The sequence below is a fragment of the Thermobia domestica genome, chromosome 12 (assembly GCF_964235325.1).
Source record: "Thermobia domestica chromosome 12, izTheDome1.hap1.1, whole genome shotgun sequence".
NCBI lineage: Eukaryota > Metazoa > Arthropoda > Insecta > Zygentoma > Lepismatidae > Thermobia > Thermobia domestica.
Window position 1 is genome coordinate 203,973,071 of NC_137465.1, and position 12,786 is coordinate 203,985,856.

At 37.5% G+C, this 12,786-nt stretch overlaps 1 protein-coding gene across 1 annotated transcript in view; it reads left to right on the plus strand.

Moving 5' to 3' along the window:
- Positions 1 to 12,786, plus strand: part of Kaz (E3 ubiquitin-protein transferase Katazuke) — a 40,136-nt gene that overhangs the window by 1,196 nt on the left and 26,154 nt on the right. The window contains exon 2 of the mRNA XM_081734573.1: positions 10,841 to 11,026. Coding sequence (XP_081590699.1) covers positions 10,841 to 11,026 — 186 coding nt within the window. The remainder of the gene's footprint in view (positions 1 to 10,840; positions 11,027 to 12,786) is intronic.

A 12,786-nucleotide genomic window follows, 5' to 3' on the forward strand; every position in this document is an offset into this window, starting at 1 on the left:
TATAATGAGTATTCTGTACTTCGAGATGCGGTAAATTCAATAAGAAGTATAAATGAAATGGTGTGTCATGTTAGTAGAGAATGTTATGCGATTTGATTTGTAATGGCCAATTTAAGCTATTATTACTTCTTTGTGAGAATCATTCTTACGTGGTGTATATTATCTGTATACAAGGGTCAAAGTTGTGTAGGGCTTAGATTTGACTTGTTACAAAGAGAACCATATATACCTTAAGGATTGAGTATAGCCCGCTCCCCCCAGTGATTTTTGACGAGTCATAGTGATTCTAACGATTCATATTAGTTCATAATGAATCGGAATGGCATGTTATAAAGATTTAAGATGTAAATCTTGTAGTAAGGAAGCTTTAGTATAAGTAGTAGTAGTAGTAGTAGTAATAGTAGCGTTAGTAGTAGTTAGTAGCAATAGTAGTAGTAGTAGGAACGGGTTAGAAGCCCCGCAGAGGTTGGTTGGGTTCTGTTCTCGATATAAGTAATAGCAACAGTAGTAGTAGTAGTAGTGACTCTTCCAGTTCCGGTGACAAAGATCTGGGGTGAGCGAGCTATACACAAGCCTACCTTAAAGTATTGTAAAGTATTGTGCATTTCCATTTTAATTATTAAATGTCATATGAAACATTTTTTGGTTATGGGGCACTTTATAAATTTTATGAAATCATACCTTTCTCTTCTTTGACTTCATGAAACTAATTTTTGGTTGCTGGACTGTTACCTTCACCCGGAATGAGCCTTGGGTTGAAATGTAGAAGGTTGAGTGTTGGATATGTTAGACTGAAAACGCTCGTTGCCCAAATTTCTGAAAGTTCTCCCTTCGTAATTGCGGAAGAAAATAGAAGTCCAGTTACGGAAAATTAAGCGGACAGATTCAGGCAAGAGAACATTTGATCCTTGAACCAGTGCTACAGATATGGGCCGAGATGGGATTGAAAACCATGACCTCACAATGTATATTGAAGCCAAATCTCCCGCAAAAGAAAGTGAGAACAGATAACCACGTACGGAGCACGGTGGTTCAGTGGAGTGAACTCACCTCTGGTGAGGAGTCCCTGGATTAATCCCAAGTGAATGTGAAACAGCATTGTGTTGATGGGCTTTCTCGGAACTCTCCCGTTTCCTCCCACATCCTTGTTCTGTCAATTATTTTATAAATATTCACTCATTAAACACTAATCTTTAGGATGTTTGTTGGTTATGTAGCTATACTACTGCCACATTGACTTGATCCCTAGTCTTCCGTTACAAGCGCTGCTATCGGCTGAAGGAATTCCACTCGCTTTTTCTCGCTTGGCAACAGCTGAACCCTTATTGGCTCAACGCGTGGGTGTGTGAGGGTGTGAGCTTTAGTTCGAATTTTTGCCACGGCTCAAGACATTTTGGCAGCACGATAGAAATTTCATTCGATTTGTTAACCATTTAGTCAGCAGGATCAATATTAATTTGGCTAATCTTCTGTAGATGGCGGCCATATGAACTGTTTTTAACGTTGTTTTACTATTTATTTGTTATTATTTTAATATATCTTACGTAGAATTACTTATCTTCTATTTCCATTGTTTACTCTTAGCTGTTAGTCACAAAAGTTTCATATTTTCATGCTTTCTTTGCTCCACGCTAGATACGTATTTATCTGGTTTATATTACTGCGAAGAATTATTAACTTGCATCTGTTAAGTGTTGCAAACAACACACTATTCAGAAATAAGGAAACGAAGGATTCTTTACCTTCTCATGTTTCCAACCAACGAATGCCCCATCAAATGCATGTCCCTGGGACATCAAAAATTCTAAAACACGTGCGAAAATACTTTTTTTCCTGTACTAGGTTGCCACACCAGAGGCTACTTACATTCTTGAGATACGAACTTTTCTTAGGAAATACACTCTTACTGCTTTAGAAAGTATTTGCTATAGTAGGGAGAAGTTGCTATGATGGATGCAGATTGACTTTAGGAGCACTAAGTATAACTACAGCGTGTACAGCATAAAAACTGCAGTGTATAAAGCACGAATTAACTTAAAATCAAAATATTTAGTGCTAGGTGGTCACTGAAAAGCACGAGTGCTGTCTAGCCGAGTCAGGGCAGGAAGGCGCAAGAGTATGCTTCCATAGGGAGCAGACGGGTCAGCGACAGTGGGTATACACTTAAACGAGGACATGGAAAAACTTTATATACCATAAGAATACATGTCTTGCGTGTAGCACATCTTAGTGACACTTCTATGATCACATTGCCTTAACGTAGTATTTCACTTCATCGTGTCTTCCTTATGGAATATTATATGGTAAAGAGCATACTTTCCATTTCAAGTTTATACCTTATTAAGGTTACATGTGAGAGGTAAGATCTCGATATATTTTCGTCACTTGTACAGTGAACGACAAAAGTTCTTTCCGTTTGATGAAATTAGTTTTGTAAATAACTTCAGAATGGAAAGACAATTTGAGAGGAGTTTTCAGTAAATTAAAATGAATGTAATAATTTTCTGTACGTTCCAGTCATACCACCGTTATTCCCAAAATAAATTTTATCAAACGGAAAGAACTGTGCGGACGAGCATTAGCGGTGTGGATCGTGGAGAATCAGTGGACCTGCCCTGAGCATCTGCGGTCGTTTTTGCATTTTTCTGCGCATTTTCAGCAGAAATTTACAATAATACACTGCTGTGACACTTCTTCCACATGAAACTCTGTCCGTTATGATAATGGCTTGATGATCGTAAGCAAAAATAATCATTTGCCTAGCTTTTGATTGAGATCGGCGACATTTCTGTAGTCTTGGAGATCAAGCTCTCCACTCATTGGATTGTGATTTCAACTCCCACTCAAAATCTTTGATCCACGTTTCATCCATAGCATAATGCGACGCAGAAAGTCCTTACCGTCAAAGTTGAATCTCTGTTTCAGCACCGTTGCATTGTCCAGACGTGACTGCTTCTGTTCAGTAGTCAATAAGCAGAGGACCCATCAAGCAGAGTCAGAATTAGGTATACTGACGCAGATGGAATCCGAATGATGTTAGAAATGCAATCTTGTTCAAGTGCATCTGCCACTCGTTGCATACTTCTGTCAGCGGTTGATGAATTCGTTCCTGGGCTTGCATCGTCCTCTATGCTCACAGGACCACTACGGATCCGAGTAGCCCTCTGTTGTGTCGCCACAAACTTCATCTAAGGCACTGTGAATTTCTGTGGGGTTTTTGCTACGTAAAGTTTAAATCTTTATGTACGACCTGTGATGTTCAATAGACACGTTACCCGAGGCATCTGCCATCTGCAACACTTGTCATACCCACACTGTGTTCACTACAGTGCGCACAAGCACACGGCCTTCTGTCTCAGCTTCAACTGACGAAATGTTTACTTTGATTTCATCATCCATTCCGCTCTGCATCTACTTGGGCCGTTTAATAAGTTTCCCTAAGCTATAATATGTATATATATATATTGAGATACATTTGTAGACTATACATAAATGTGAAGGTAGATTGTTCCTCACCTCTCTACATAATCCCCATTGAAATCGAGGCATTTGTCTCACCGTTGCACCAATTTGTCCGAACCCTTTGCAAAAATCAAGACTCCTCTCATTCCGCTTTGAAGGAGACCAAGTCGCTTATGTCGAACCTGAAGTCTTCTTCTTGACGAAAACGCCTACCCCCCACTCAGCACACAAACAAGACACAGAATTGAAGAATTAAGGTGGGAATGGCTGCCCCACTCTCCTTATAGCCTCAATTTTGCGCCGATTTACTTCCATCCTTTTCCGATGTTAGTCTGCATTGCAAGGTGAATGTATCGAAACAGATGAAGTGAAGCAGAATGTGTGGAGAGTGCTAAAGACTAAAACTCTGATTTTTAGCAAAAGTGGAAGGTTGTCCTATGGATTACCCTATGGAGACAAGTGCCCCTCTATTGCTGTCACAGATATGTGCAAGTGGATAATTGAAATAGGAAAGAGAATTTATTGACTAATTGTTTGTGCTGAAAGTGTGTGAAGTGATTGTGAGCAGTGTCACTGTGTTTCATAACACATTTGATACAAATATTGTGAAAGGGAGGAAAATATATCCCTCCCTTTCATAATATGTTCTGTAATAGCAATCCTGAAACAAAGGAATGAAAATAACATGTATCAATATAGCCAACATAAATTTAGAAACATCCATACTGACTAACAAGAATAATCACCTGTATTGAGTACTGTTTACAAGCGTAATACCTCTAAATAACTCAAAAGGTGGACAATTGTGTAAATTCAAATGAATACTTCAAGAAACAAATGGAATTGAATATAAGTTCCTTTGATGCTGCAGGTGAATAGCAGGGTTTGAAAAAGCCCAACCCACCTGGGCCTATATGGGTTTTTTCGGGTTTAATCGGTTTTTTTTTCGAAATATTTCAATGTCTTTGAGGTAAAAGTGTTAAAATGTAATTTATATTTCAAGGCTGTCATTGTCACAACTTGCAACAATTTTCTACTTACTGCTGTTTTGAAAAAAATTGCCGCCATTTTGAAATTTTACATTCGATCACCGAGAAAATGTATACAGCAAATTTAACATATCTCGTGCTTCCACCGTCAAAATTTCAACTTAAAAGACTGAAAATTGCGCTTCGTAGCATGGATACTCGCTGTTTTGAAATAATGGCCGCCATTTTGAAATTTTACGTTGGTATGCCGCCAAAATCTATAAAGGAAATTTAGAGTATTTCGTGCTTGTATTCTGAAAATTTTAACTTAAAAGGCCGAAAGTTGTACCTTGTAGTGTGTGTGGTAGAGACAGACAAACGAGTTCAGTTGATTTTGTGTTTAAAGTCCCTATCAGCAGCGACGCTATATAAGACGGGACCTACTGATTAACGTGGAATCCGAACCACATGAACTCCCTCCGGGAAGCAAACCCGGGTCCCACGCCGAAGACGCGTACACTAATCGCGTAGCCATGAAGGAGCTCGGCAGACAAACGAACAAATGTAGACCAAGTCATCCACAAGCTTGACTGACGTTCGCCAAATATGAATACCAAAACGGGTCTATTAATTTAAAACAAAGATACAATTCATGTTGTATGAATTAAATAAATGTTTTAAAATGTCTTATATGAAATTAACATCTTCCAGCGTAAATAAACCTGCCATATTTTCTCCATGAGAATACGGGACACCTCAGATCCCCCCCTTCCTTAACTATCCACACAATGCAATGAACTGTAGTCTGGTTATGGACAAAAGTATAATAGGCCTCGGTGGCTCAGTGGTAGAGCGTTCACCTCTAGTGCATGGGGTTCCTAGTTCGATCCCAGCTCGCGCCAAGTGAGCTTTGTGGTGGACAAACACCTTGTGCGTGAGTTTTCTCGGGATTCGCGCGTTTAGCAATATTTATTTACATGGCTGTATCTGTCAAAATTACGTTCGTCAGTTTAATCTGATGAAAAGCTGATTTTTCTCCTTGTGTCGTATGTAATTGTCAGGACCAGATTTACATTTTTCTAAGACCAAACCACAATTCTGTGCTCCTAGCCTCTGAAAAAGATTATAATTCTTGTTAACTTATCTAATGTGTTGCTGAAGAAAAGGTTAGTCATCTTCCCTGTGTTTGTAAATGTAGAAACACTCAAAGCCATCTTTTTTTTTATTACTTTATTTATTTTTATTTTTTTTATGTTCCGGAGAGTATCCGAGTTTCCGTCAAGTGCAATGGAAAAAGTAGCATTGCAAATTTCGCTCGCTATCAAGTCAGACAGGGTAGAGTTATAACTTCCTCGAAACTGTTACATGCAACAGCGTACTGTTCGTTCACTAATTATAGGATTCCCAATCAATGTCAGAATTTTTTTGTTTTTCACTTTTCGAATAAGCTGACATTGATAGCAGAAGTGGAACGGGTGTTAAAATACGGGATTTCCCTGTCCCGACTAAATTTACGGGAACGCGGGACACTCGGGCTCAAAAACGGGACCCGTATGGCAGGCTTAAAATAAATAGTTTTATTGTTGAAGTATTCATTTCCGATCCTTCTGCGTTTAATTTGGGAATTTCCCGAGGATTTCTTCCACGGCGTGTACATCAAAACTTCCACTAGTACGGAAATTTGAACTCAGCACTTGAAATAGTAAGCGTTACATAGTCTTCGGAACCCCAAACATTAAGCTTCTTAAATTTGACAAGAATTTTTGCGCTATTACTGGTTTTGATTCTACAGAATGCTTATTTTAAGAGTAGCAAAAAATGATTGAATTAAACTGTTATTGTTGGAAAACCAGATTTTAGTTGAAGAACCTTGTGTTTTACATCAAAGGTTAGAAATAATACTAATAGTTTTACTAATGTATTTACATATGTACTATTAGTACCGGCACCTATGACCTTAAACCTGTCAAACGTATGAGTGATAACGTCCCTCGGTGTCGCCAAGTCGACGAGCATACTATTCAGGGAAAATATTTTCTAAAGTACAAAATTGGTTATTTTACTTTAAATAGGTTATAAGTATAATTCATACATTAATTTGTTCTATAACTATCGCAAGCTAAGGTAAGTTTTTTTTTTAAAAAAAAAAAAAATCATTCAGTGCATTCAGAACTTTTATAAAGGTCTTATGTTGAATGTTGTTGTATACGTTAACGTGAAAGCCTCTAATCCGCCTCTAAGTCTAAAATGTGATAAAAATCACTTACAATGTGATCACCTTAGTTGTATCAATAATATAGTAACAAATAGGTCAAAAACCCAGATGAGTTTTAAAATGGGTTTTTTCAGGTGGGCCCAACCCGAAAAATGGGCCCACTTGGGCAAACCCTGGTGAATAGCTCCAGGCAAATGGTTATCGATCTGAATCCAGATATTCACATGGTCAATATCGTGCAATGTTTGGTTTATGTTGAATTTTGAATCGGATCCCATTGAATACCCAAAATTCAACTTTTTGGTGTTTTAGTACATATATGAGACTACAATCTGGACAATTTTGAACAAATTCAGAGGGACGTTTCTATGCGAAATTCTAATCTTAATTTGAATTTTTGAAGTGTTATTTTTTATTTTACAGGTTTTTTCAATATAGTACAACTTGTAAAGCAATCTTTAAGCTTTCCAATGGCGTTTGTTCCACGTCTCTAGTGCACATATTAACCTTTTTGACAGTTTTTAAATACCACTGTAACTGAAAAAATGCCTTTTTTGGCATTTTTGAACACACTGTATGGGAACACTTTCAGGAGGAAAGAGGTAATATTTGGGATTTTTTCATCTCCCACTGTAATAAAGCTGTGCACCAATTTTTACAAAAATCTGAGATCGTCAGGTCAGATTTTGCCATTTCATTGGTTGATTTCACATGGAATGTCCCATATGGAATTGTGAACTTTCCCGGACAGCGAACGGAATACGAAACAACGTGCCAAGAGATGCATTTTTTTTAACATCCCACTATTATGTGCCGAGGCTAAGGAAGGCTAATAATGAGGTGGGTGATAATGGTGGAATAGCTATTTTTAGTGCATTCTTGTGTTTGATGAAGATGCTATTCTAGTATTGAAACGTTATACTTTTTTATATATGTACTTTTAAGTGTGTGCTTTGTTCACAATTACGTGAGTTTAGCATAAAAAGTTTAAAAGATGACACACTGGTTTAATGTAAAGAAACTCTTTATTCAGCTTATATGTTGGGAATTGTGCAATACTAATTTTCTCTCAGGGGTCGCGGTGGCTTAGTGGTAGAGCGTTCACCTTTGGTGTATGGGGTCCTTGGTTCGATCCCAGCTTGGGCCAAGTGAGCTTTGTGATGGACAAACACCGTGTGCGTGAATTTTCTTAGGGTTCTCCCGTTTTTCCCACTTCATTCATTCGCTATTTCATTCATTTCTCATCATCACTATCTGCTTTAGCCGAGCCAGCATAAGCGTAGGACGTAACACTGGCAAATTTCATTTCAATATTTTAATTCTCTCTCTCTCCCTCTCTCTCTCTCTCTCTCTCTCTCTCTCTCTCTCTCTCTCTCTCTCTCTCTCTCTCTCTCTCTCTCTCTCTCTCTCTCTCTTTCTTCATAACTTATGATCATTCCAGTACCTAAAATCAGGACGATTAACTCGTTAAATCAAGTATGCAAATATGCTTATCTTTGGTGCGAGGTGTCCCTGATTTGATCCCAGGCCAAACATGTTTCTGAAGGACAATATCGTGTCTGTGAGTTATGGGTTCTCCCGTTTTCTCCTACATTTCATATTCCACCAGTTCTTTTCATAAGCATTTCCTTTCATTAACCTCCGTGTCCTTTAACCAAAAGAGCATAATCGTTTTACGTTAAGTTAAAGATTTGATACGTTTTTTTACTTTTAATTATAAAGAACAATTGTCCGACTAGACACCGTTTCCGGCCGGTGTGTTGATAATTATGTTCAGTTAGTTCTTCACACAATTTCACTCGTGGGAGACCCGGGTTCGATTCCCGGCGGGAGCTCATGTGGTTCGGATTCCACGTTAATCAGTAGGTCCACGTCTCATATAGCCTCGTTGCTGAAAGGGACGCTAAACTAAAAATCAATCAATCAATCAACAATTTCACTCGTTGAAACGGTCGTATAGACTGTACAACAACTAACATTTGCTGTGTTTAACAACCAATGGTGTACACAGCATTTCATCAGGGGAGTCCAAACACTCAAATCTCGTATCTTCCAGGTCCTGACATAATTTACCAAGTTTCATTTCTTCTTCCCGAAAGCTCAGAAATCTAATAATATCGTGGTCATGAAGAGGGATCTCGAAACTTCCCCTTGCATACGCCAATGATGAAACTCACTGACTGGGTTTCAACCAGTAACTTAATGCGTGCTAATGAAGGCTATAGGGTACGTATCTATAATTAAATAACTAGCATTATCCATATATTCAGCAGTGACTATTTCTTCTATATCATTTCACCTTCCTCCTCAGTCCTCCCATTGCTTTGCGAATAGTACTTTCTTGAAATATTAGAGCACAGGATCATCTAAACATCCTTTAAATTTTGTATTATTACTTGTAGGTTCTCACACGTCTTCGCTTATCATAGATAGGAGATGACCGCTGAACAATTTCTCAGATTTTTTTTTAAATATATATATTTCTTCGCCTCCATGTTCTGCATTGTGATTGTCGAAATGTTCATATTTAACTCATTTCTCACTGCCTCTTGCATGTTTGTCGCTTATCTATTGTCACAAATGCGTTCTTCATTTCCATTTCCAGTGACAATCTCGACAAGTATTTGATTATTTTTTTTTGTAAGCCTTCTCGTGTAGCCGCATCAAAAGCCGCAAAGATTAATATCCCACTGTGTTATTAATTTTACCCTTGTGCTTTTTTATGACTGCGTTTGCATGTTTTCTATATAATATTTGTCTTTCGTGGCGGACTCATTACTAGATTTTGCACATTAACTGTTGGGATAATCCCAGTCTTATTCTTACTTTTATGCCTTCACTTATAGACAACTGTTCTTGAAAATTAAATTTTTAAATGCCATTGATATAGTTTGGAATGTTTGAATAAATGTGTTCTTCCATCTTGCATCATTTTTAAATAGTTCTCTTATTTTATCAGTAGCATTTAGAACTATGATTTTCAAAATCATGTATCTATATGTGAAAATGTATGTGGATCTACAAGTGATACTACAAAATTTAGAGTTTTCGGATGTTCCAGTGTTTCAAGCAAGTCTTCTTCGAGGATGGGTATGTACCGAAAGGAAGGCAGGAGGCCGTTGCTCAGAATGGCTCCAGGTAGGGCTGAAAGTGATATAAGAACAACTAATCATCGTTGGAGACAAGGCTATTGCTTGTTATTTAATTAGAAATACTTTAATGGTGGAATTGTCGACCGGTTTCTCTAATACCAAACTTTTATTATAAGTGAAGTTACGTTGAACGTTGGGGCGAGGTGACTCAGTAGTACATCTGGTACATGGGGTCCTTGGTTCGATCCCAGCTCACGCCAAGTGAGTTTTGTTGTGGACAAATACCATGTGCGTCGGTTTTCTCAGGGTTTTTCCATTCCCTTCCGCTTTCTTCACTCCACCATTTTATTTATTTTTCATCATCATCATCTTTAGCCTAGCCGGCATAATCGTGGGATGTAAAACTTAAAAAGATATTTGCATTGACCTTTGAAGCGTGAGTATTAAACCGCACGAACTCCTTTACCGATGTACGTTAATCTATTGTTTAAAAAAAATCAATAAGAAAGTGGTTGTACACTGCTACTTTAATATTTTCATAGACTTGTATTTGAACTAGGGCTGTGGGAAAATGGGATTCGTTATTCCGTGGTCCCGGTGAATGTAGTTGCTTGGGATACAATCTCGACTAGTAACCTCTACTCAGATAGCCTCCGTGCTAAAGAGACGTTAAATTCTAGTCAGTTGGTTGTCATCTTAGACAACTGTGGGGCCGTGGACAGATTTATCATCCAAAGGCAAAAGATCGTATCTGCAGATGTGGTCGAAATTGAGTTAACAGCAGACAAGTAATGTGCCTAGGAGGATTTGATTGAGAGAAAAGAAGAATTTAGAATATTGGCGAGGCTTCATATTTGTAAGCCTTACTGAATCAGTACGGCTTTCAACTATTTTTATTATTATTTGTTTTAATAGTTTCCAGCAGATACAGTCTTGCTTTGGGTGACAGACTTGGTGAACGTGTTATGCATTTCATCCGTGGAATCTTGCGTAACTAATAACGACATAATCTTCAGAATTTCGTAGAAATATCACCACAGTAGTTTGTTGTATTTAGAGTATTCGTCATCTTCAAAGACTGTTACACCTATTTGATTTTATAGGTTCCGTATGAACTGCTGAACAAGAAGTTTCGGGCTGCTCAGAAGCAATTGGATCGAGAGGTGTCTCATGTGCAAGCAGCAGCGTTAGAGATCGATCGAGGACTTCAAGCACCGACAGTCGAAGCCAAGGAAATCTCTCATCTTCTAGGAGGAATGGTCGAACGACTGCAGCTTCTCAAGAGAAAGGTGATAACATACATTGCTTTTATACTTATTAGAACAATACGAAAATAGACTAATTGCATAATGCCACACTAAATAATAACAGAAATATAGAATAATAATAAGACTATTCATGGCTTTGGATATGCTAGATATCCGAAACAGTTACAAATTATAATTTAAAATAAAGTGGGTTTTAAGCTTTGGCCAGTGTCTCTTTTGTTAGAATAATACTAAGAACTAAGCAAGAAGCCTCAGCTGCCAGAGCTACTTTCATTTAATCCATTTACGTTAATGTAAATTGTCCAAAATAGATTATTAGAGAGTCATTTGACGTCAATCAAATTTTAATTAAAAATCTTCATATTACCTCTGGTTATTTGGAACAATGCAAGGCAGTAATTGGAACACAAATATTGAAATTTACCTTCCTTATTGCAAATTCTGTAAATATTTTGAAAATGTGGTGTAAAATGACTTGAGTGGTTTCCAGATCCATCTGATAACCTGTCCAAAATGATAATTTTTACAAAAAGAATGTACATTCATTTACCAAAGTCTTTGACGCAAGAGACCCGGGTTCGATTCCTGGCAGGAGCTAATGTGGTTCGGATCCCATATTAAACTGTAGGTCCACATCTTGTATAGCCTCACTGCTGAATGGCACGATAAACCCAAATCCAATCCGATCGTTTACCAAAGTCAGTTCATCTTTTAATATCACTTGTAGGACATTGTTGATATAGATATCGTTTAAAGAGCACACAATACCTATTAGGGGATTAAAACATTGTTGGGTATTTAGTGATAGCAATCTAGAAGGCATAATGGGCTTGATAAATAAAAATCGGTTTGCTCTGTTTCGTTAATAACACTGTATTGTTTGAAAATCAAGTAAAAAAGATCACATAAGCGTAGTCTTCTAAACATCATGTGTCTTTCATTGACGTTTGGACTTGTCTTTATTCATTCAAATCACCCAAATGCCACAATGATTACTTAATGTGATACATTATCTAGTGGATGAAGGGTTTTCGTTTTCTACCATAATTGATAGAATACTACAAGCATCACTTCGTGTAGCCAGACTGAAAGAGTTTGTTACTGCAAATAGCCACTTCATCCATTATTACATATAAAATATCGTCGTAATTTACTGATCTTGAATCTGTAACGTGAATGAAGTAAATTATATCCAGTGAAGTATTATACTATATTAATTAGCATGGCTGATGAAGTACAAGCAAGCAGTACTCTCAGTGATCACGAATATTATAATGTAGAATTATTGCGTAACAAAGGTCATTTGACAGGATATACAAATAAAGACGAAGAGATGGAGTTTCTTTTGTGGAGAATTCAATAATTTATTCCAGTAACCTGTTTGCTCTTCTGTTTGCGCCATTATTGAGAGTATATGCAGTACTTTGTGACCCTTTAAAGCACCACAGAAAGACTGTAAAAGAGTGATACATGACCAATAACCCTACAATATCCAAAAGGGGTTAATAGAAAGAAATCTGGAAGCTGAAGGAAGCTTTTGTGTGGTAAAACTGAAGATTATGATGATAGTACAAGTTGTTTTGTATTAGTAACATCTAAAAAGAATGTGTTGCCTTCTAGCATGAACGACCTCTGAAGAAAGATGACTTAGATGTTATCATAATGAATGCCTCCAACAACACTGAAATCCATATCAATACGTCATCCGAAAAATGAACGATGTTAAACGTCAAATGCGATCAAAAATTGCAAGTGTTTTGAATTTCCGTATGAAAAACTGA